The 27,451-nt window shown below is 32.5% G+C and overlaps 1 protein-coding gene across 1 annotated transcript; it reads right to left on the minus strand.

Moving 5' to 3' along the window:
• Positions 1-27,414, minus strand: LOC114338340 (uncharacterized). The gene is made up of 3 exons (XM_050653913.1): positions 26,979-27,414; positions 23,285-23,572; positions 1-222 (listed from the first exon to the last, which is right to left on the minus strand). The coding sequence occupies exons 1-2, from the start codon at positions 27,306-27,308 to the stop codon at positions 23,339-23,341; spliced, it is 564 nt and encodes a 187-aa protein (XP_050509870.1). The 5' UTR covers positions 27,309-27,414; the 3' UTR covers positions 1-222; positions 23,285-23,338.
• Positions 27,415-27,451: the final 37 nt, after the last annotated feature.

The raw sequence follows: 27,451 nt of genomic DNA on the forward strand, positions 1-27,451 counted from the left end.
CTTGCTTTTAGAAATTTATTCTTTACACACAAATTATTAAGATTACAAAAGTATAAAAGTATATTATTATTATCGACTAGTATCGCTAAAAAATATATATAAAATTACATTTTTTGTGCAGGATGCAACATGGCCTAGGATACAGTATTTTAATAATACTTCTCATGGATTTCCAAATGGTAACGTCCAAATCGTAACAAAAGGAAAATAAAAATAAAACATCTACAAAAAAAAAGAAATATAAATTAAGTATAATAGTAGAAACATAAATATAAATAATACATTATTACATAAAAAAAATAATTAGAAAACAAAATAAAAAATTATGTTTATTGCCGTCTATTATTATGGCAGGGGAGCCCAAGCGGGGATTAAGCGGGAAATTAAACAGAAACAATCTACCTAAAAATTATTGCCACTGTAATAATGTACAGTAGCATATTCCCGCTGTAATAATAATAATTAGTCTAGGCGCCAAATAGAGGTCGCCGTGTCCTTTTCAATTCTGATGGACAAACTCATCGGTTTCTTATGGATTTTTGGCTGCTGATTACGAATTTCGGGGGGTGGATTTCGCTCCGAGTGGTCGAAAAATTGTTATAAACAATTTAATTGTTCATAAGGCTCTGGCTCATAAACTAAAAGAGATACAAAAAAATATTTCAAATAAAATTTGTTCCTTAATAAAAAACGAAGAAAAAATCGTTTACTAAACTCAAATCTAATAATTAGAACTCAAGATATTGGAATATTAGTTCACAATGCAAATTGGAAATTCCAAAATAAGTATTTTTCGAAGCTTTATCGATCGTAACTCGGCTTCTACGCATGCAAATGAGCCTTAGAAGGTCTCATTTTAAAGCCTAATTAATAGGCTTCCAAACAAAGTTTGTTAAATTACTTTGTCTTCATTTGTTTTAAAGTTATACCCGTTTGAAGTTATAATTTTCTTTAAAAAATTGGACATTAATTTGTTTATAAGGGTTTCAAGCAAATTTGAGCTATAAACATTTATACTTTAATTAACAATAATGATAGAAGAACTCAAAAGGAACATTTTGAGCTTACGAAAATGTTTGTAAGTTTATTTTTGGCCAAGATATCGATATTTTAATAGTGCGCTCCGAGGCGCAAGATCGTCTCACCGCGTAAAGGTTCACGCGCTAACTTCTCGATGCAAATTATAATTTCTATGTATATATACGTTATCTTCATTTTTCATTTTTTAAGATCCTAATAAAATTTTATATAATTCTTATATTAAATCATCATACTGCACCTCGTATAACCTTTCATTCTATTTACTTTGTCTTTTATTTTTTGTACTAAATGAGAAAAAAAACATTAAAAACTAATATTTTAGAAATATAACTAAAAAGTCAGCTGATATTATTTATTAAGAAGGGGCAAGGCCTCCTGAGCAAAATAATGTAACACGAGAGCAGTCGATCGGTGGCTTTACCGCGATATTACTTGACGGTGAGCCGATCTTGCACCTCATAGAGCGCCATTAAAATATCGATATCTTGGAAAAAAATAAACTTACGAACATTTTTATAAGCTCAAATTGTTCCTTTTGAGTTCTTCTATCATTATTGTTAATTAAAGTGTAAATTTTTATGGCTCAAATTGGCTTGAAATCCTTATAAACAAATTAATGTACAATTTTTTTAAGAAAATTATAAATTCAAACGGGTGTAACTTAAAAACAAATGAAGACAAAATAATTTAACAAACTATGTTTGGAAACCTATAAATTAAGCTTTCAAATGAGACCTTCTAATGCTCATTTGCATACGTAGATGCCGAGTTACGATCGATAAAGCTTCGAAAAATACTTATTTTGCAATTTGAAATTTGCATTGTGCACTAATGTTACAATATCTTGAGTTCTAATTATTGGATTTGAGTTTAGTAATCGTTCTTATCTTCTTTTTTATTAAGGAACAAATTTTATTTGAAATATTTTTTTGTATCTCTTTTAGTTTATGAGCCAGAGCCTTATAAACAATTAGATTGTTTATAACAATTTTTTGACCACACGGATCGAAATCCACCCTCGAAATTCGTAGTCAGCAGCCAAAAATCCATAAGAAACCGTTGAGTTTGTCCATCAGAATTAAAAAGGACACGGTGATCCCTCTGGCGCCTAGACTAAATCTGATTGGATAGAATTATGTGATGAAAAATCATAAATACGTGATGAAAAATCTTACTACACGATTGGAAGTAAAAATCATTAAAAAAATAACCGCTGTAATTTTTATTCTTGTAGGTTTCTATTGGTCAGAATCTCTATGAATGAAATAATCAATGTACAGTGGAACCTCGATTATCCGTCAGGGCACCGGACCAAGAGTATGACGGATAATCGAAAAGACGGTTAACAGAACATTAAAAAAAAATAAAAATTCATAATACATAAATATAACTCTCAAATTGTATTTGTATGTTTTATTTGACAATATAAGAGGGATTTATGTTAGTACAGTCGAATCAGTTTGATTTAAAATATTCCGAAATCTTTGTTTGTTTTATTGTTACTTAACATTTTGCAACGGCTGAATGCTGAATTTCTTAATCGACGTATAATCGTCAAATCTAATAATTATTGTGCCGTGCGTTTTTATTTTCGGCTTGCGATTCTAAAAATAGAACTCTAAAATCACGGTATCATTTATCATTACCTATTTAAATTGAAATTTAATCGAGCCCTGAATAAGAACAAAAATTGTTAAAAAATGCAGTGGTGGTATAACTGCACGTGTACATTTTAACGAATTTCGTTTAGCTTATCGCATTGCTCAAACAAAATGAATTGATGAATAAATTTTTACTTATGTATGGACATGGACCCTGACGGTTAACAGAGGTGACGGTTAATAGAGAGACGGATAATCGAGGTTCCACTGTATTCACTGCATCTTGACGTTCAAACTGTACTCAATCTGTCGCACAATTAATTTTGTGTTGTTTCGTGAACATATAAAATTGTGAGAGCATTTTATATACCATTTAATGGTAATAGAGGTTTTGGTAATTTTCAAAAACCGTTTTTCTCCTTCGTTTAACAGATTAGTGATCGTGTTTTCTTTTAAGAAATGGCGGCATGCTTGCGATCTAGTTAGCGTTGTTCCCTTCTTTTGTTGTTTACAGAACGTGATAACTTTAGCTGATTTTTTCTCGATATCAAATACTCTCAAGTTGGATGAAGATACGAAACTTTTATCTAATTTATTTTATTTCAGATTGCCGTGTTCGTTGAATTTCCGACCCTTATTCAGTTAAGCCTAGAGATTAGTTTTTTCCGAAAATAGGTTTTTTCACAGAGAGCACGTTGACGTAAAAGGTAAATAATTAATTTTCATTGTTATTGCCTTTTCGTGCTAAAATATTGACATAACCAGCAAACACTATGCATTTATTGAAAGCCTTTTGTTGAGAGTGTGTTGTTATTAAAATACAGAGTGACGCAGTTTATTTTTGATATTTTTTAAATTATTTCGACCCTTTCTTGTTATTTTTTTTCCTCATCGAATTTTTTCAAATTGCTGTTGATAGTCAAATGTGTGACGATAATATAATTTTATCGTCTAGAGTACGCCAATGTACTAAGCAAAATGTGTTTTTATACCGTCTCTAACAGTATAAAAGACAAAACGAAAAGCCATTTGATTATTTTCGGTATGCTGAACGGAGAATAATCAACAAGGTATAATACGTGAGTTAAGTATATCCCGACCATTTTCCAAAACCTTCCGAACCCCGTCGTCTTGACAAGTTGAGCGATTTCGACGGTTCACAAACCCCATCCCATACGAGAGCTGATCGTAGATCTTTACGTCTTTCCACTAGCCAGTTTAGCGAGATATCCTCTCCTTATACGTCCATTTCACATTTATAAATAAATGCAATTCCTAATCCACGCGATCGTCGTTTAGTATCATTCATTCATGTATCAAATATCGTCACATCGGCCCGAGTTTTACGAAAGTCCGATATGTAGATTGTAATTAACAAGTAAATTAATAAGTAAGTAACGCTAATTACCTTATCTTTGTATGTTTTGGCTTTAAAATAAATATCTTCAAAACGAATTCTGTCTCCGACTGAATTAGTTACCCGATATCATCATAAATGTTTTTTTTAATATTTTTTTATTCAGCTCAATCAGTGGCGCCGTTCTAGAAATGTGTGTTGGGAGGGGGGAACTTCAAATGAAACACCAACCAAAAGACATCACAAAGATAAAACCAAACTACATAAAAGGCATAAATAATAACTTAAGTATATGCATTAAAAGGGTAAACCCTGTAGTTGGCTGTATACCTTTGTTAAGACAACGTAGAATGAAGTAAACACTTCTGTTGTATATAGGTATATTATAAATTTATTAAAAAATTTTTAAAATTCATCCACAAGGGAGTGGTTGTACAAAACGTTTTCGGTCAAACTGACCATCCTCAGTGTAAACCTGGAAATAAGTGAACCACTTAGATTGAAATGCAAAAGGGTGAAATTTTGACAGTTAAAAAAGAAAATGTGGTTACTTACGTCCAGTGTACAAGTAATTGAAACTAGCCACTTCCTATTGAAACTAGCCACACCTATTCAAGTGGCTAGTTTCAATTACTTGTACACTGGACGTAAGTAACCACATTTTCTTTTTTAACTGTCAAAATTTCACCCTTTTGCATTTCAATCTAAGTGGTTCACTTATTTCCAGGTTTACACTGAGGATGGTCAGTTTGACCGAAAACGTTTTGTACAACCACTCCCTTGTGGATGAATTTTAAAAATTTTTTAATAAATTTATAATATACCTATATACAACAGAAGTGTTTACTTCATTCTACGTTAAGTATATGCATTAAGTTCCCTTAATTTAATTTCTCTAACTAGCGGGTTTATTGGGTTAAATTTGTCTAAGTTTCATGAATCCTGGACCTTCTTGGGGGGTCCTATTTCCCCTATTTTACCACGTAGATCCGTCACTAAGCTTGATTCAATTTTTATTCATAACTCGAAAAACAACGCTTTAACTAAAGAATAATTAATAACAAGCGTAACACGGCAATCTGAATTTCATTAGAAAACAGGATTTAGAAAAAAACGTATTTAAAATTTCTTTAATTATTCTTAAAATTTTGCATCCTTTGGGAAAGCTTTCAGCTAGTTCGTCCTCGTTTACGATTTTTCTTTTCTCTTTTTAGGACTCTCGAGAAAATTTATTCAAAATAAAAAGTTAGCTTTCTTTTAACAGGATTGGCTTTTCTTGTAGGAAAGAAAAACTTTAATGTTATTCGGAAACTATTTTCTTATGACATCTTGATACAATTTGCTATTTTTGGGGATAAGCCACAATTTTAGTTTCAAATACGTTTATTTTGACGTTTCGATTTTCCCCTTTGGAAATCGTTATGAAAATACAAAGCATGTTAAGGGGGTAGGCGCAAAATCTTGTTGCATATCATCAAAAACACATTAAAAACCTATCTACATTACCAAATACCTCAGGAACAAACGGGGTTTGTAAAGGGTAAAGGTACAAGGAAACAAATCCTGAACCTGAGACAACTCATTGAAAAGTCTAGAGAATTTCAAGTACCTATGATTACATACTTCGTTGACTACCAAAAGGTATTTAAAAGCTGGATAAATCTGTGGTCAATTTTAATAGAAATAGGCGCACCAATGCTCCTGGTGACACTTATTAAAAATCTGTACCAGTCCAATATAGCGACAGTACGACTAGATCATAAGTTGTCAAACCAATCCAAGACCGAGAGAGGTGTTAGACAAGGATGCGTGTTGTCACCTGACTTATTTAACATTTGTGATGATTATGACATGAGGATGGTTTTAGAAGGATGGGCCGGTGGAGTAACAGCAGCTGGTAGGAAAATCTTCAATTTAAGATTTGCTGATGATACTACACTTATAGCAGCAAATGAGCAAGAAATGTTTGATCTTCTGCGAAGAGTTGAGTACGAAAGCAAAAAAGTTGGTCTGTAAATCAATAAAGCTAAGACAAAAATAATGGTGGTCGACAGATTCGACACTATTCAACTGACTAACATGTTTCAGGAATACCAGATAGTAAACACCTTTATCTATCTCGGGTCTAGTATAACTAACGATGGTAACTGTGAAGCAGAAGTTCGGAAACGTATTGGTATGGCAAAAAATGCGATGAGCCGCCTAACTAAAGTTTGGAAAGATAGATCTATCTCTCAAAATATCAAGATGAGAATGGTGAATGTCCTTGTATTCTCAATATTTCTATACGGAGCAGAAACTTGGACTCTTCGCGCATGCGAGCGCCAAAAAATTGATGCCTTTGAGATGTGGTGATGGAGAAGAATGCTGCGCATACCTTGGACAGCTCATAGGACAAACGTTTCCATTCTAAACCAACTCAATATTAAAAAAAAGCTGTCCACAATATATCTGCAACGAATTCTGCAATTCTTTGGTCACGTGGTTCGCAGAGGTGACGACAGTTTGGAGAAATTAATTGTTTCTGGAAACGTTCCGGGGTGAAGATCAAGAGAAGATCACGAACTAGATGGTCTGACCAAATAAAGCATTCAGCTGAAAACTTATTCTGCGAAGCTCTTAGAGCAGCTGAAGATAGACACCAATGGAGAAAAATTGCTATTTAAATGCATTCATTTTTTTTCGAATCCTGAGAAAACTAATAAATATTTTTGAAAAATATAAACGCAGAATGAAATGTTAAAAGTCCCTGAAAACTTCTACATATTATAACGTTTATTTTAATAAGTTACATGGGCTATCTCTTGAAAGAGATTATACAAAAAATCTCATGGGAATATTTTTCCGAACGGTCCCGACCTTTTCACCTTATGTATGAAGAGAGTTAGCACATTCTACCTACGCAATATACGGATTCGTCTCTTTCATTTGAAAATAATAGGTATACGTCATCATCAACAACCACTAAGGCACGTGTTGAGTGTAAACAGTGTATTTGCTTCTAAATCATCAATTAGAATACCACTCACGGAAATACATCTAAGAGCTTTGTTTCAGATTATTTCATGAAACGTATATTCCTAAAATATTGTTTGCCATAACGAGGTATTAAGTATCGAATAATAACGTTACGGTAGGGGAGCAAAATATGCTAAATTTGCAGTCACTCGAGCGCTTTGATGACCTATTGGGATGTGATTATTAGATCCTAAAACCAAAAAAAGTTAAGTAAAATTTTCCATTTTAGTGGGGACTTTCCATTTTTTAATTTAATTTTCCATTTCCAACAATCGTTTTTTCCGATTATAGCGCCATCTATCCATAATTCGAAAAATTGTCTCGAATAAAAATTGCTTATTTTTACGTAAAGAATCCAAATCTGTAATAAAAATTTTGGGGTTCCCATTTAAGATTTTAAAGTAACCCCCCACCCCACCTCCGTGTGGGGTCGTGTTTGGTACCATTCGATAGATTTTTCAAAAACATTTTGAAAGTGTATTGTGTATTTTGTTTTTCGATTTGATGTTCATTTTGCGAAATATCGCGGGGTTTGTATTTAAAATTTTAAATTTACCCCCACCCCTCTCCGTGGAGGGTCATGTTTAGTACCATTCGATAGAGTTTTGAAAAATATTGAAGACGTATTTTTTAGTTTTTCGATCTAACGTTCGTTTCGCGAAATATTCGCTTTTTTGTGAAACTTTTTGACTCACCCATTTCCTTACGCCCCGCTCAAATCGTCAGATTTTTTAAATATACATTCTTTTGTATGTACTTAAGAGGATGGGTACGTATTTTCGGCTGCAATGCTATTCAAATAGGGATTCATTTTTTTTCGAATCCTGAGAAAACTAATAAGAAGTATTTTTGAAAAATTTAAACGCAGAATGAAAGATTACGTTATTAGCGAGGGCCGAAAGTCCCTGAGAACTTATATAATGTTTATTTTAATAAGTTACAGGGGTGAAAAACTAAGAGAAAATTTAGTGTGATTTTTAATTTCAAATATGTATCTGATTCAAAATAAACTTTTTATTTATTCTAAGGGACTTTTGGCCCTCGGTAATAATTTAGTCTTTCATTTTGCGTTTAAATTTTTCAAAAATATTTATTGGTTTTTTCAGGATTCGAAAAAAATGAACACAATATCCGTGGTAATATTTTCCAAATGTATCTTTGTCTTACAACGCACTCAGCCGAATAGAATATTGTCAGCATAATTGTCAGTCAGACACTGACAATCAGTGACAATTTTAAATGTTTGACATGGCATCGGGAATATTTTGAGTTGTTGATTAAATACTATTATAATAGTGTATTTGATAAATAATTGATTTAAGACGTGAACTTAATAAAAAGTTATTTATTGTGTATTATTTGTGGAAGATCCCAGCAGAGAATACATCAGGATAATATATTCTGTGATCCAAGTATTTTGTTGTTAAAGATGTTCAAAATTGTAAGCGTTCCATAGTAACAATATATTATTAAAAAATCACTGTCTTCTTTTCTCGATTCAGTATTAGTTTTTTGTTGTACAAATAAATTATTACAATCACTGAATACATAGTTAGTGAAAAAATTATCACATTTATTAACTGAATTAATAATTTGCAATTGTACAAATAACAATTATCCAAGAACATTCAAAAGCCATCTCTTTAAGTTAATCAAGACATTTTCAAGTAGAATGATATTCTAGTAATGTTTACATATCCATACCAGTGTGAATTTTACTACACGTAAATTGCCGTGTAAAGACAGAAAAAGTAGGGATAGCCGTAAAATATTTGCGAATTATGCTCCCATGGTCTTAACTTACCTTATCTTAATCTGACAATTTCGAGTATTTTTAACTAACTTCAAACCTTCGAACTTTTCGGGCCCCCCTTAACGAACTTCCCTGTGTTAAGAATCATAATAAATATGGTAGAGGTACATCGGCAGGGTATCAGGTTTCTCCCCATCTGATTTTCTGACGTGCTTGAGTAACTGCAAAAATCCCTGCTTGGGCTCCCCTACCATTAGTGTGAGAGACTTCCGTAATATTGGAAGTAAAAAGTGGAAGTATTTCATAACGATTATTTACAAACAGTAAAATGGTATAAAAACATTATTGATTTGGGAGTTTATAGAAGTTATGATATTATAGTACGTTCTTTAACGATAAAATATTGCAAAACCTCTAAAGTTTAAAGAACCGCTTGGATTGACATGGAATTTGGCATACACATAGCTAACAAGTCAAAGAAAAAAAGTGATATTGTGCCGATATGTGCTTTTGCCCTGGGGGTGGTTTTCACCCCCTTTTGGGGGTGAAAAAATATTCGTCCAAAGTAAGTCCGGAAATGAATAAACTGACTAATTTTAAGTAACTTTTGTTCTATAGAGTTTTTTCACTAAGTCAATACTTTTCGAGTTATTTGCCAGTGAATATGTTCATTTTTTCAACAAAATAAACACGTCTTTAGACGGTTTTTCGCAAATAACTCAAACAGTAAGTATTTTGTCAAAAAAACATTCTTAGCAAAAATATAGCCTGTAAAAAATTTTAAAAAATTGTGTATATATCACGTCTCTATACCTAGTAGAAGCAGAGTTATTGCTAATGAAAAATAGGTTCATATTCGTCAAATTCCAAATGGAATACTTTAACGTGAAATAACCAAAAATGAAGCACATTTCGGGGGGAAAACTCATTAAAACTTATTTAAAATGTTTAAAAAAAGCTTCATTTTTGTTTTATAAAAAAATTTCTAGCATCAAAAGTAAACAAGTTACGCTCAAAATAAAGTTAGTCCCTTTTTTTTGGTAAAAAAATCGGGAAGATCACCCCCTAATTAGTATCTCAAATGAACTTAATCGTTTCGACTTCACAAGTTTCTTGACTCGTGTATATATGGTTTATATGATCTGTAAGTTTCATCGGTTCAAAGTCCTTATTTTTGAAAGGGCTGTAGTTAAAAGGGGTTGAACGAGTCACTGATCACGAAGGTATGCAAATTTAGAAACACCAAATCTTAATCAATTTTTATCTAAAAGAAAAACAAAAAATTACATGATATTCAGAAAAGCAATGCTGACTTTTTTGGTTTTTCGAGATTTTTGGTATCTCTAACAATTTTTAAGTTATTTAAAAAAAAGCATATTTTTCAAAATTAAAATGTTTAAAAATTTTATTTCCAAACCAATTTTTTTCAAAAATAAGCACGTTGAATCGATGAAACTTACAGATCATATAAACACAAAATAAGTAAAATAATTTGTGGAGCGGTAACAACTAATTTCATTAAAGTTGCTAATTAGGGGGTGGTTTTCCCGATTTTTTTGCCAAAACAAAAGGGACCAACTTTATTTTGAGCGTAACTTGCTTAAATTTAATGCTAGAAACTTTTTCTAAAAACAGAAATAAAGCTTTTTTTAAACACTTTAAAAAAGTTATAATGGGTTTTCCCCAAAAAGTGCTTAATGTTTTGGATATTTCACTTCGAAGTATTCTATTTAAAATTTGGTGAATAGGAATCCATTTTTCATTGGCTATAACTCTGGTTCTACGAGGTCCAGAGACCTAACGCGTACACCATTTTTTTTAACTTGTTTGCAGGCAATATTTTTGCTAAGAACGTTTTTTCGACAAAATACTTACTTTTTGAGTTATTTGCGAAAAACCGTCTAAAAGCGCGGTTATTTTGTTGAAAAATGAACATATTCACTCGCAAATAACTCAAAAAGTGTTGACTTGGCGAAAAAGCTCTATAGAACAAAAGTTCTTTAAAATTAGTCAGTTTATCCATTTCCGGACTTATTTTGGACATATATTTTTTCATCCCCAAGAGGGGGTAAAAGTCACCCCCAGGGCAAAAGCACACATCGACACAATATCACTTTTTTTCTTTGACATGTAAGCTATGCGTATGCCAAATTTCATGTCAATCCAAGCGGTTCTGTAAAATTTAGAGCAAAAACCGTGAAAGAATGTACTATTATGAGTATCTTGGAGATACGAAAATTTGTGTAGAGAAATAGGACCGAAAAAAAGGTTCAAAGATCACCTTCTATTGTTTCTAATAACTTTGCCGGTCAAATATAACCGGTTGAGATCCGCCCTGTTCTATTAATTCCCAACTAAAGTAGAAACATTGAATTCTAACATTAGTGTTCGGTCTTAAGAGCACTTAAAAAGTGCTCTACAAACACCAAGGGCGTTAAAATGAATATTGATACCTAACAAGAATAGATGTAACATAAATCAGCAATTACCTCGCCAGCAGAACAGAAACTGCGCCTCGCTGAGAGCCAAATGGTACAAGACCGCAGCAATATTCGCCAAAGCCCTTTCAATCGGCTCTTTTGTTTGCTATTTGGGTCAATATTTAATTACGAAAGACTTTTAATTGGGTATTGTGGACGGTCGTAATTATTTATCGCTTCGATTTAGATCTCATTTGTTATCTAACAAAAATAAAATACGATTCAGATCCGATGAATTATCTTCTTGGTTTGAACCGTATAAAAACATTTATATTAATATGATCTGAAATGGTATATAAAGAAAAATTTATAGAGAAAAGAAGAAGAGAAATTTGTGAAATTATGTTAATTATGTAAATTAGGCTATTGATTATGTTTAAAATAAGAGAGCTAAAAGGAACTACAACGTTAACGGGATTTTATTGTCTCATATGGTCAGTGGACCTCTAAATTTGAAAAAACCGCGGAGTGCTACCATTTAAATGGGTGCGTTTTTTAGAAAGGGGTGAATTAGTCCCTAGGCACAGGGTAAATTAGGATGAGTTATATGCACTTTTGGTACAAACACGTCTACAGGAAAATTATTCCAGGTTAAATTTACTATCGAAATATCACATTTTAAAGTCAAAAATATTTTTTTACAAAAATATGTTCAAAAGAAAAGCAAGAAAAAAACACGGAAGAAAGCAATTTTGTTTTTTGCCCCATAACTTTTTTCCACAGAGATATAGGCATAGGCATTGCTTCAGCGAAAAATAAGTTCCATCTTTTCTCTTTAAAACGAAATTGGGCAAAAATCACTAGGATTTATAGTTTCCGAAATAGGATTTTTTAAAGCTCGCCGCTCACAGCATTTTTGGGCCTTTTTCCTCATTATTTCGCAAACATTATTCTGTAACTGTTTTCTACGTATTTCTAGGTATATGCAATGGTACATTTAGTAGAAAGATAAGTTAATTACCTTTAAAATGGCCTATTTTATAAAACTATACGGCTCTTTTTAAGTAAGTTATGCTTCTTCATGGGCTTATACTTTTAATGATTTTTGATATTTTTAATGATTATTTTTTAAATTCTCATTATGACTTTTTTTCTTGTAAATTTAGGTATATACATTGTAGAATATCAAATGGTTATTTTCTTTTCTTTAAAATGGTATATTGCAAAAAAATTTTAGGACTATTTTTAAACAAGATATCCGTAGGATATCCAAGAGTACCCGTAATTTGAGAAAAATTTTAATTTTTTTTTTCAATTAGAAGAATTTCAATTAGAACACTTTTCGATAGTGTGAAATATAAAGGTACTTTACTCTTGAGCGAAATTCATATTTTTTAACATACCTCGTACACTATTGATAAAATTTTATATCTGATGATTGCATCTTAAGTTTTAGACTATGCAGAGCATTTTATAAAGAATAATTTTTTTTCATAAAGTTAATAATAAAAAAAATTTCCATATGGTTCCAATTTAGTGGGACCTATTGCATGTGTATGTATAATATGTCACATTTTGAAAAAGTGTTTAAAAATGGTCCTAGAATTTTTTACAATACACCATTTTAAAGTAAAGAAAATAAGCTTTCTTTTTTATTAGACAATGTATATACCTAAATATTCAATAAAAAAGTTATAATGAGAAATTAACAAATAATCGTAAAATATATCAAAAATCATTAAAAGTATAAAAATTTGAATAACCATATCTTACTTAAAAATAGCCATACAGCCTTCTACAATAGGCCGTTTTAAAGGCAATTAACTTTTCTTCCTTCTAAATGCATATCCCTAGAGGTACGTACAAAAAAAGTTACAGAACAATGTTCGAGAAGTAACAAGGAAAATGGGCGAAAATCGCTGTGAGTGGCAAACTTTGAATAATCATATTTTGGAAAGTATAAACCATAGAGACTTCTACCTCACGTCATTTTAAAGACGAAGGATAGAAGTTTTTTTTTCGTGAAGCAATGCCTATACCTATATCCCCGTGGAAAAAAGTTATGGGGCAAAAAACAAAATTGCTATCTTTCGTATTTTTTTCTTGCTTTTCTTTTGAATATATTTTTGTAAAAAAAATATTTTTGACTTTAAAATGTGACGTTTCGATTGTAAAAACCTGAAATAATTTTCCTGTAGACGTGTTTGTACCAAAAGTGCATAGCATTCACCCTAATTTGCTCTGTGCCTAGGGACTAATTCACCCCTTTCTCACAAACGCACCCCTTTAAATGGTAGCACTCCGCGGGTTTTTCATATTTAAAGGTCCATTGACTATATGAAACAATAAAACCCCGTTAACGTTGTAGTTCCTTTCTCAAATACATAATCAATGGCCTAATTGTCTAGATTTAAGGTTTAAATTTATTGTGTTGGTGTAGTGTAAAAGAGTGCAGATTATAAATATGTAGTGTAATATACACTTCCACATCTGAATATAATACTTCTACATCCGAAGTGGAAGTTGAAACGTCAATAAAATCATTTCTTAACTTAAATTGTGGCTTATTTCCGTTTAAATAGTAACCGTTTTTATCTACGAACCGTAACAACGAATAATGGTTCAGACTAATAAAAATCATCAAAAACGTTAATTCGCACAAACTACATTATTAAATTCAATAACTAAATTAACAATATTGTAAAAGTCCGTTATTTTATGTTTGGTTTTTACACAATTTGAAACACATTGTTGCCGAATGTGTCGTTCATTGCAAGCAAAAGTGAATTATGTCATAACTGAATTTGAAAATACAAATAGTTTGGAAATGATTGTCATTGTCATTGATCAAAAAGACAGGTATTGTCTAGAAAAAAAAACGGTTATAATTTCAGTGTACAATTAAGGCATGTACAGTACATATATGAAACTATTAATATGTATCTATAATTTCACAGTTATGTGGACTGTATGTTTTTAGGTTGCTGGTTTAGGGAAGGTATGGTTTGAAATATTCAATTTTTTATTATATTAAATAAAAGTGCTTAACTTCAAGAATACTATCTGGAAATTTCAGATAAATCGGAGTAAAACTACCAAAAATACAGCATGTTGAATAACCCTACCTTCGACTCGCTTTGCCGCGGTTTCGCGTCATGACCTCGATTTTTGACCCTTCGCTTTGTTATTATCGAACGTATTCGCTTCGTATACTAAACAGGTACGAAGCGAATACGTTCGATAACGAAGCGAAGGGTCAAAAATCGAGGTCCAGGACGCTTGAGCGTAGTGACAAAAACGTTCAACTGTTCCCCTTCTCTTTAGATTACTCCGCGATTCCAAAAAAAAATTATTCCGGCGTACGCACTTTACGATTTGTCAGTCAAAAATGAAGACGAAAACGAAGTTGTCAAAATTTTAAACGCGTTTTTCCAAAAACTACTTTTTTAAAGGCAACATTGCAACTCCAAGACTACTCGAACAATCCATCTAAAATAGACTAAGAGCCGCTATAGGTGAAATTTCTTTATCATTTTAGGCAATATTAGGCCCTATAACTTAAATAGTAGAACCTAAAAGAAAACGTTTGAACACTGTGCCGTCACTTTTCAGTGGCATATGCGTCGACAGTGGCGCATCAAACTTGCCACTTATGGACGGGATACATAAATTAAAAAATACCCTCCCTCATTACCAGAATTCAATTATTTTCATTTTTTTAAGTTATATGTGATTAAGACATAAGATTCATCGTAATTTTAACCCACCACCCTCTTCTCCCTGCCCCAACCATCAAAAACTTTATTTTTCGATTTTATTTTTCTTTTGGTGGGATGCAATCAATCTTAAAATTTCAAAAAATTCACGCGCATAGTTAAGGCTTTTATAAAACACGTCTATTTTTTATAGACCTGTAGGTTAAGTGTACATAACCTAAAAAAAATTTTTTTTTGGAAAAAAGTATATAACTTTTTTTGGGGGATAGCTGCAGATCTAATTTTTTCTTAGTCTTGTGTATTTTATCAAACACTATACTTCTAATTTTTTTCAGATTTTTCTGTAACGCTGGTCACCTTCAAAAATAAAAAAAAAAACTGTTTTTTAAGGAGGTTTTGGGGGGTTTGAACGTGTTTCTCTCATTTTTAAATATTCTAAAGAACTCAGTTACTTCAAGTTACATATGACCTATAAAAACGAAATTTATTTGATATATTATGAAGTCTATAAAATAGGGAAAATCCCCAAAAACACCCCAAAAAACAATTACGGAAAAATCTGAAAAAAAAATTAGAAATATAGTGTTTGATAAAACACACAAGATTAAGAAAAAATTAGACCTGCAGCTATTCCCCAAAAAAAGTTAACGCTTTTTTGAAAAAAATTTTTTTTTTTTTTATTTTATGTACACTCTACCTACGGGTCTATAAAAAAATAGACATGTTTTATAAAAGCTTTAGCTATGCGTGTGAATTTTTTGAAATTTTAAAATTGATTGCATCCCACAAAAAAAATAAAAACAAAAAATGAAGTTTTTGATCGTGAAAGCAGGGGGCAGGAGGTGGTGGGTTAAAATTACGCTGAATCTTATGTGTTAATCACATAGCACTTAAAAAAATAGAAAAAATTTAATTCTGTTAGTAAGGGAGGGTAACTTTTAATTTATTTATCCCGTCCATAAGTGGAAAGTTTGATGCGCCACTGTCGACGCATGTTCCACTGAAAAGTGACGGCACAGTGTTTAAACGTTTTCTTTTAGGTTCTACTATTTAAGTTATAGGGTCCCATCGTGCCTAAAATGATTAAGAAATTTCACCTATAGCGGCTCTTAGTCTTAGGGCCGGTTGTTCGAACGCTAATCAACAATTATCATTATCAAATATTTAATTACTGTCACCAAACTGTCAATGTCAACTTTGTTTGGGTTGCTGAAAACATAATTAATTAAAATTATGAGATTTATTATCAATTATGTTAATAATTATTGTTATATTAATTGATTATAGTCTCAGAATTGTAATCAATTATGTTTTTAGCAACCCAACCAAAGTTGACATTGACAGTTTTGACAGTAATTAAATATTTGATAGTGATCATTGTTGATTAGCGTTCGAACAACCGGCCCTAAAAGTTTGCATAGATTTTATTTAGACATTTCGTGAGGTAACGCTGCCGAGATATATTTGTTTTTATGCTTATTTTTTGTTTAACAATAATAAATATGTTGATATTCACCGTTTTGTTACAAATAATTTCGTTTTTTGACTTCTGAGTGATAAAAAGAACTAAAATATCGTTAAAAATAAAAAATTCGACAGCCTTACAACGACAAATTTATAAGCTAATAAAATATTTTTGAATTTTTTGTTTCACATGATACAGTGACGAGTTCTGATGTCCACTGCAAAATCCATTATTTTAGGCATTTGTAAAAATGGGCTTATTTTTCAATATTTTTCGTTGAAAATTATTTTGAGAATTCTTTGAATTGTACTTAATATGCTTATTTAATATGTTATATTAAATATTTTTTTATAGGCGGCAGGCAACCCCGAAGCTAGAATCTCTCGCACTAATAACAAATCTCTAGAACTAATAATAATCCCAGTATTTCACTTCACTCTGTCAAGTTTGTACATAATATGATATAACAATATATTTACTGCTTACTCAGCAGAAATCACTGTGTCATCAAAATAGGTGTGCCTTACTTTCGTGGTAAACGTTGATCGTCTGTTTGTTGTTTAACATTCTATATAAACAACATCGTAGTTAAGTATATCGTATTTTTAAAGGTTTTAGAATTATCTGAAATATTGTACAAGGGTTCATAAGACTTGCCATTTACAATATTCTAAGATTAGTTTCGGTGTTCTGTTTTAACTACAACTTGAACCTAAATAAACCTATCAGCTCGAGAGTGTATCTTATACACAGTGTCGGCAATTTTCAATTCCCCATACCCAAGTATCGTGCTAATCAAGCTTGAAAATAGAAAAAAAAACATCTACGACGAAATAAAATAAATTTGTAGTTTCGTGTTTTCGACGACCTGGACGTAATCAGATTCTATGAAAAAAGAAAAGTCTCTAGCAAAAGCTGTCAGGGTTTCTAATCGACAAAGAGATATACCTTAAATAAATTACTAAGTAGAAAGAACGTTCGACAAAACGAAAAAAGTTTTCCGAATAGTGTATGGAAACTCTATTTGTAGAGCAGGGCATTCAGAACAAAAACACCGGAATAAATCGATTTTTAAACAAGTAATTGGACTTCGTAAGTCCTAGGTTTTCACCCAAAGTAATCGAGAGTAGAACTGGAAATCGATATTTGAACTCTTCGTGTAAATTTGCGTCGATTGATATATGATTTTAATAATTTTGAGTCATTGTTGCAATAATGTATCGCTTGTACTATTTCGGTCACTTTAAAACAGTACTTCTGGTCACATTTCTAAAACCGGAAGTCCTAGGTCAAATTTCTCATCTTTAGTACCATCCTTGGATTATAAGCTTTCATTTGACACCTCATTTGTCATTCTACCTGGTATAAAGACGGAGGAGTTATATTCGCGGTCGGACGAACAGACGGAGAGACAGCCTAGGTCAAATTTCTCACCTACGGTACCATCTTTGGATTATAAGCTTTCATTTGACACCTCATTTGTCATTCTTCCTGGTATAATGACGGAGGAGTTATATTCGCGGTCGGACGAACAGACGGAGAGACAGCCTAGGTCAAATTTCTCAACTTTAATACCATGTTTGGAGTATAAGCTTTCATTTGACATCTCATTATCATTCTACCTGTTAAAATGACGGAGGAGTTATATTCGCGGTCGGACGGACAGACAGCATAGGTCAAATTTCTCACCTTTGGTACCATCCTTGGATTATAAGCTTTCATTTGACACCTCATTTGTCATTCTACCTGGTATAAAGACGGAGGAGTTATATTCGCGGTCGGACGAACAGACGGAGAGACAGCCTAGGTCAAATTTCTCAACTTGAATACCATGTTTGGAGTATAAGCTTTCATTTGACATCTCATTTATCATTCTACCTGTTAAAATGACGGAGGAGTTATATTCGCGGTCGGACGGACAGACGGACAGACAACATAGGTCAAATTTCTCACCTTTGGTACCATCCTTGGATTATAAGCTTTCATTTGACATCTCATTTGTCATTCTACCTAGTATAATGACGAAGGAGTTGTGTTCACAGACAGACAGTCAGACAGACAGGGGGACAGACGGACGTGGAAAATTCAAAGTTTTCACATTTTTTTCAAAATTGGGTGAAAACAATACAGCACCTATTGACTTGCAACTTTTTTATTGTGTTCAGGATGAGGTCAGGAAAGAGGTCTTCAATATAAAAATGTTTGGAAATGCATAATCGCATTAACAGTGCCGAAAGTGCATCCCAAAGTGCATAAAGATGTCAAAATCAGTATATTAAGGGCCAGATTTTGTTACTTGGAGGTTTATAGGGTTGCTGAACACGAAAACACCGTCAGAACCGACCTCCGGAGCACCTGGTGCTCAAGGCACTGCTGAGGCGCGTCAACTTCCGGAGTTTCGAAGGTTTTTGACATTAAATTGATGCAAACATATTAATCCGGGATTTGGGGTTGCTGAATACGAATATAACATCATTGCCGACCCTAGGAGCACAGGGTGACTGCTATGCACGTCATCTGGAATTTAGAGACTTTCCGACAGTAAATTGATGCAAACAGGAATACGGATGACTCAGGACACTGGCCCCCTCACCATAATGATAATGGTATTTTGTATCTGCCTACAGATTGTAGTACATAACACTGTAATACACTGTAGAATGTATTTAGAATATATTTAGAATGGTGTTCATTTAAGCAGAGAAGAACAAGTTGAGGAAACTGAGTTTGTAGATGATTTAGCAACTTTAAAATGTGATGAGTCAGCTGAAATAATGGCAGATTTGACTTTTTTACCGGTCTAAGGAAAGATTTTTTGGAAAACCATACGTTGTAAAATTAATTGAAAAATTAGACTTAATCGTATGGTGAAAAGGTACATATTTCGGAACAAAATTAACCAAAATAGCAGTTGATATCCTTCGTCCAGTGCAGCGACTGAAAGAAGTTTCAGTGCTTATGGATTTTTTATCCACTCCTTTAAAAGAAACCGGCTCACTGCTGAGCGGGCTCGTAAAGTAACTTTTATTGGTCACAATTTAAAATTGTTAGACGTAGACCAATCCATGACCGAGTTGGCCACTCGTGAAAAACAAAATCCCACAACTCATCAGTACATTGAAATGCAGATTGTAGATGACTAGGATGAGCTAATGATAGAAATAGATTCTGAATCTGAGGTCTCATCTTTTATCATATCACATCGATTATTTGCTGTTAAGAGGAAAATTTCATTTTTTTATCAAAGAAATTTTGTGTTTTCTGTTGATTTTTTTTATATACAAATAACACTGTTGTTTCGTCTCATAATTTTGTATATACGATCATAATTTTTAAAACCCTATTTTTCATCTTCAACAATATTCTTAAGTGCCTCATGGGGTTCATTCTCAGAAAATTCTCCATATCGAGAATATTCTCGAGAATATTCTCCGATTTTTCATTCTCGAGAATTTTTCAATACTAACCCTGGGCACTAGGTACTCCGACGTTCGGTTCTTATCTTATATTCTTGTTCAAAGAGCCCAAAAAACCACTAATAACAAAATCTGACCCTTAATATAGTCATTTTGCCATGTTTTGCATGCACTTTTGGATGCATTTTATGTACTGTAAATGCGATTGTGCATTTCCGCCCATTTTTCTATTGTAGACTTTTTTCCTGACGTTATCCTGAATACAATGCAAAAAGTTTCAAGTCGAAAGGTGCTATATTTAAAAATTGATTTATTTTCCTAAATGCCCTGGCCTATTTTGAGAAGACGCTCTTACAACCAAGGTAGAATACTTTTAGGTCTGGATCCCGCGTATGAAAAAAAAGTTGATTAATAGCAAGCTGAAAATTTGTTAATAGCTTAAGGGTGTCTAGTTGGACAAACTTTGATATATGGGAACACTGGAACAGGGGAAGTTTTAACTGTGGAACAGGTTAAAAATTTGGAACGGTCAGACCACGAAAACGGCACATGTATTTTGTCCGATAGAACAGACTTAAACTCTCCAAATAGAGATTAAACTCTCATGCAAAAATCAGACTGCTATTTATCACCAAATGGGCGTTTTAATGAGTGGAACATGTAAAATATGTCAAATGACAGGAATTATGACAGGTGATAAATAGCAGTCTGATTTTTGCATGAGAGTTTAATCTCTGTTCGGAGAGTTTAAGTCTGTTCTGTCGGACAAAATAAATGTGCCGTTTTCGTGGCCTGACCGTTCCAAATTTTTAACCTGTTCCACAATTAAAACTGCCCCTGTTCCAGTGTTCCCATATATCAAAGTTTATCCGACTAGACACCCTTAAGCTATTCACAAATTTTTAGCTTGCTATTAATCAACTTTTTTTTCATACGCGGGATCCAGACCTATTTGGTTGTAAGAGCTTAGAATACAAAAAAGATACATTATGGAAATAAATATTCAGTTTTCCAGAGTAGTTCTTGGCTTCACCTATTTTCCTTTCTCAAGGCATAAATTATTTATTGTACATACTTCTTAGACATCTAAAAATATATAACTTCCTCTAGCACTCCACCAAACGAGGTGCATTGGTCTCCATGTTTTATTCAAGTGCATTAATTTTTAACACAACCCTTTACTATTTATTTATTAATAAACTATATAGTGCTTTTATCCGTCGCCATGCGACGGGGGTCCAATCAATGACCATCTACAGTCACTTTACTGAATTTTTTTCTGCTGCATATACATACACTAAGCAGCAAAATTAACGGGACACCTTAAAAATGGGACATATTAGATGTCTCGAGTTTCCTAAACCTATTGTCCAATTTGAGTGATTTTTTAGTATGTATAGTCTTATTATTTAAGAAAATCGATGTAATAATATTGTTGCTAGACAGGTAAATATCATTTTTACCGGGTGTAATAATCATACTGTGTTTTTTCCTTAAAATTCGGAACATCCTGTGGAATATTGTAGCACATATAAAATATTTAAATTAAAACTCAATTGTAGCCCTAGGCTTTATTGATATTTTCTTTTTTGATTCATTTGCTTATGTTGGATAATAAAAAAGTTAGGTACGTTAACAACTAGCCATAATTTTCATCAATAAATCCTCATTTTCTGCTTAGTTTAATAGACAAGTGGGCTATGAGAAATGGGCACGCCAGGTTTCCTGAACACGACTCTACCTTATTGGCAAAGTCTATGAGAAGTGTAGGGTAAATTGAAGATGTAATTACAAAAAAAGAAATATGTATGTCTTTGTACTCACTTTATAACGCTCAAATAATTACGGTATCTGGATATCAATGCATATATTTTTTATAATTCTCGTATCAAAGTTACGCGTGAAGTTAGTCATATTGATGACAGTTCGGAAAACATGATCGACCCATGAGAAATTAATAATTTAAAAGATGTCAAATTATTAAGTCAAAAAGTGTGGTGTGTTGTGAAAATTAGTAAATTTATTATTTAAAAGTTCAATTAAGTCCGTATTTTTTTTTTGTTTCTTGGTGGAAATGGAACAAGCTACAAGGAATTTGACCCGCGATGAGTGTATAATGTATAATCCCTCTGGAGCTCAGTGGAGAACGTTGTTCAGATGGAAACACCAATAGCGATAAAGGAATTTATTTATAGAACCGACACTAGGGTAATTTTACCCCGGGAGAACTTTTGAACACTGACTGGTTACTGGTACGCGTTTAGTTGAAGACTGATGAAGACTCTATTTGAAGTTACATCTTGACTGCTTGAGTTGATTCTTGAGAATGATTCTAAAAAGTCTTATTTCTCAGCGGTGGCACTTAGTATTGGTGTCAAGCCACGCGCTGAGTATATTTACAAATATTGAGAACAAAGAAATATATTCGATCATCAATTTAAATAATGCAATTGTCCGAATTATTGTTTACAGTTTACTACTGTGAACTAAATTAGAGACCCGTACATGTAATTATACAATAACAAATTGGTTCATGTCATATACGGGGTGATAAAAATATACTGTTCAATATCGAATATGAATAATGAATGTTTGATATTGGACAATTAGTGTGTTCAATCAGTGATCTTACTTAGCTACCATGCTATCGGCTCCTTATATTGGTAACAATTTTTTGCTAATGCACGATAATGCAGGACCTCACGTTCTCAAACAGTAATCGAATATTTACAACAGGTAAATCTGCGGACTTTGAATTGGCCATTGCATAGTCCAGATCTTAAACAGATCGAACATGTGTGTGACATAATTGGCAGAAGACTACGACAGTGTTTGCCACCTCCTAGAGCCTAGAACCTTACGAGAGGTAGAAACATTAGCTCTCGAGATTTGGAATGATATTGATCAAGACCAAATTAATAGCATACCTCATTTGTAATATAACAAATACATTAGTACATATCTTTTACTATCAAACATAAGTGAATGAATTAAAAAACAAAAGGTTAAGAAAGCCTAAGGCTTCAATTTAGCTTTAATTGCAATATTTTATATACGCTAGACTATTCCACAGGGTGTTCTGAACTTTTAGGAAAAAACACAGTATGATTGTTACACCCAATATCAAATGACACACTTACCTGTCTAGCAACAACATCATTACATCGGTTTTCTTAAATAATAAGGCTATAACATACTAAAACATTTCTCAAATCGGACAACAGGTTTAGGAAATTCGAGACATCTAACTTATCCCATTTTTAAGGTATTCCGTTAATTTTGCCACTGTGTGTATATAGGATTTTAGACACTTAAGAATGTCGATAATCATTGTACACATTGGTATATCCTGTTTCACTTTCAACCTATTTTTAATACAAATATACTTTAAGCTCTAAAAACCTAGGTAACTTTTGCATGTCTCTAAATGAATTAAACACACTACGAGTACGAACAATAGGTAGCTAAATAAATAATATATAAAATCTCATACTCACATTTAAAAACTTAACTTCTAAATGTAAACTTAAACGCTGAATGGTCACCAGCCCCTAATTCCCACCATCGGTTTCTTTCTCTTTGTACAACCTTAACAAATCCATGGCATCCTGAGCTTGTCTCTTCTCGCACAAATACCGTCCAGAGGCTTCCTTCAAACTTTCCAAAAAGTCCCTGTCTGGAAAGGTAATGTCGACCAATGATTCTGGATCCATATCACTCAGCAATTCCAGTTCTGCGCCACCAAGCAGAGAAACGTGGCAAAGGTTGTTTCTGAGTCTGCCAACCTAAGAGTAAAAATAAAGTTTGAAGCAATTTAAAACATTAACATAAAATTTTTTAGAATATTTCGAAAGGAAAATGGAGTAAAATTTAGTTTTAGGGCCCAGTAAAAATACTTTTTGTATTTTTTTTTTTTCTGGGGGAACTGTTTGTTTCATATTTCAAGTCAAAATTTGTTTCGTGTTTTTTTTAATTATTGAATTTAATCCAAAATAACAATTTTTAGTACTTTTAGACTACAACAGAGACCTTGAGCATGAAACATACATGCGTTTTGGTAAAATTGTGGGTTAGACCACTTTGCATCTCACAGCATCATACAATGTATAAACTACAAGACAATAAAACTACTTGGTCACGCCATGAAAATATGGTAGAGAGTAACTGATAGACAGATACATGCAGAAATATCCGATAATCCCAGATCAACAATAGATGCAATTGTCATTATAAGACAGTTGATGGAAAAATACAGGAATCAAGAAACCAATGCTCATATGGTATTCATTGATCTTGAGAAAGCATATGATGTATCTTCCTGGAGGAGAGATTATGTGGTGAGCACTAAATAAGAAAGGAGTCCCCGGTGAATATGTATTGTGAGAGTTATATGTATGTTGTTCTGAAGCTACTTCCTTGTGGCATTTTTATGATTAATATATTATTATTAAGATATATGTATGAGGGAGTAACAACTAGTGTTAGGACAGGTGTGGGAGAGACGAGAGACTGATAAATTTCATGTGAAAGAAGGATTGCACCAAGGGTTGGTGTTTAGTCCATTTATTCTCATTATTTTTGTATCTCATTATTTGTAGTGTAGGAAATAGTGAAAGCAACGTAGAACAAAAACTGTAACAATGGAGACAAGATCTTGAGGAAAAAGGTTTAAAATTTAGCAGGACAAAAACATGAGTATTTGGATGTGCATTTAAAGATGGAGTTAATACAAATAAAAATATATCTTTGGATGGTGAAATGATTGTCAAAAGTAATAGTTTTAAGTGCACTAAAACCTCGACCTAACGGACCTCTATTTAACGGACTTCAGATGAAACAGACAAAAAATCAAATCAATCAAATGTAAAAAAAATCGAACGTAAAAAGACATGAAAAATAGAATTCTGAAAGAAAAATCAGCAAGGACACAATCAAAAATTTTTTTTTAATAATTTGTACCTGCAGTGAGAAAATTTCAAGAGAAGAATGTGGAAATACCGTTGGAAGAGATGAAAAATATTTATTGAATTTAGATAACAGTCCTGCTCATGCCTCTGAAAATATTGTATGTTCAGAAGATGGCAACTTTAGCTGTATTTTTTTGACTAAAAAATACATCGTTTGTTCAACTCATGGATCAGGGAGTAATTTTGGCAACCAAACGAATATACAGTAGAGTGTCGATAATCCGAACCCTGGTAATCCGAACATTCGCTAATCCGAACGCAAAAAAATATATAATTAAAAAGTATGATCGCGGACCGAATTTTTGCATTTAATATGACAATATGGGTAAAATATGACCGCGGATTTTTGTTTTGTTTATGCAGAAATAATGTACAATATATTTGTTTATTATGCAGGTGTTTTATTCCTTGTAACTAAAATGTATGTACATATGTACTATGTTTATGAGCTTTGTATGTATTTTGAACATATGTTCGATAATCCGAACAATTTGATAATCCGAACTACCCCTGTACCAATTAGTTCGGATTGTCGACGCTCTACTGTAATGCTGAAAGTTTTTAGTTGAAGTAATGGTTGTATTGCATGATGAAGATAACGCAGAGGATACAAGAGGAGAGCATAATTTTAGAGAGTTGATTATAAAAAAACAGCAAACTTCAAAAGTGCAAACAAAACTTATTCCTTTTTCAAAGCAGGATTACCGAAAGCAAACACGTCAATATCAAACAGCAACGTCATTTCACGAGTAAAACAATTAGGTAAATACAATTTTGTTTGTGATTTGTCTTTTTTATTTATATCTAACTACATTGCACTTTTTAAGTGTTTTGATTAGTTTAGATAAAGTTTTTTGATTTACTTAGTTTTTTTTTAATGGCTTTGGCAGTTTGCCATACAGCCAGTTACATGATTTTTTAATTTCATTAGGCGCAGTAAATTTTGATTTAGTTTAAATCTAATTTTATATATCTAAAGGACTTTCAGCCTTAACGGACACCCCATCCCCCCAATTATTCTGTTATAGTGAGGTTTTGCTATACCTATGATCAGTATTACAGAGTAATGGGGAAATAGATGTAGATGCATGCAGGCCATGCAAATTTGTTTTTATTCTTATAATGTACAGCTGGTTCCTAAAAAAACTGATACGACTCAGTACTAGTAAGATTTGGCCATTTTGAGCATTGTATTTGATTGGTTTGACATTACTATATTAGATTTATTATGACAGACAAATAATAAAATAAACAAACAAACAACACACAGCTGATTACATATGTTAATAATTAAATTAATTATTCATAAATTGTAATAATTATTAAGGATATTATTTTGAATTCCTGCATTTTATAAAGAGGTTTAGTTCTTGGAGTTTTCACATCTTCAAAAGGATTCTCTTCTAATCTCTCCAAAAGCGTAGGATCTTCATGAGCATTAGATATTTTTGGTCTTCCAGAACCTTGCTTTTTTCGAGAGTTTTTTGTCCTCTCCATCTTTTATTAATATTAAAAACTGTTGCTCTGCTTACGTTAAAATGGTTCGCTACAGCAGATAGTGACCAACCATCTTCTAATTTCGTTACAATTCTTGCTTTTAGTTCTTTGCTAGCATGTGAAGTCATTTTTTGAGGTTTTTTTGAGCCAATTTTAAGATTTGGCAGTGGCAATGACATTATGTAAATAATAAGTATTTATCCGTCAAAATACACTGCTCATTTTTCTACAAAATACGCTTTACGAGTCGTATCAGTTTTTTTTTAGGAACCAGCTGTACATTAAATGTATTAGTATTAATATTTAATACATATTTAACCTTAACACTGGGTTGGAAGCAAGTATCAAATTTAGTATTGACTTAAAAAATACAATAAAATCAAAAACTAAAGATAATACAGTAATTAACAATCATAAAACATTACATTGGTCAACAGCAGACGTTCAGATACAATTATTATATCTTTTTTTAAAGACAATCAAGTCGACTTTACTAAGTAACAAGACATTTACTCAACACACACACTACACATTCACTGTAATCTGATTGCGACTGACTAAATGATAATATTGATAATATCTATGCTATTAAACAAAAAAAAATACATTGATCAAAAGAGTAATAAAAGGATCAGGAAAACTAGGTTACAAGCCTCTTGTTATTGTTCTAGGTAAAGATCTACTAGCACAGATATGAAAATAAATCGTGACCTATCTATACACTCACCAATCCAACCAGCCCTGAGCATCCTTTACTATCATCCACTTGATCCATATTCAGAGGACAGGGGGCACTAGGCGGCCTCCAATTTTCCCCCTCAGTAAGGATCATCAAGCTGGTATTGGGATCTAAAGTACCAAAATATTCTTCGTCGTCGATTTCTGTTCCGTCTGTTTCCAAAACCACCGTAATATTTTCGTTTTCTTCGATGTTTAGTTTATCCCGCACTTTTGAGGTTAGGTCTTCCAAAGACCCTGCCACTATTCCCTTTTTGGTATCTCGAGATTGGTTCGTTATTTTAAAAGGTTTTCCACCGTTATGCTCTACTTGTTCCATTTTTGTGTCAATGTTTTTATGTCAACGAGAAAAACACCCTATCAACCCGGCTGCTTTGTTTAGACTACAAGTTTGAAAGGTTGCCGCCCTCTCAGCACATGAGATTCGTGTCGATGTTGCCGAGAATATCTCAGAACATGAAG

This window comes from Diabrotica virgifera, chromosome 6 (genome assembly GCF_917563875.1).
Source record: "Diabrotica virgifera virgifera chromosome 6, PGI_DIABVI_V3a".
Taxonomy (NCBI): domain Eukaryota; kingdom Metazoa; phylum Arthropoda; class Insecta; order Coleoptera; family Chrysomelidae; genus Diabrotica; species Diabrotica virgifera.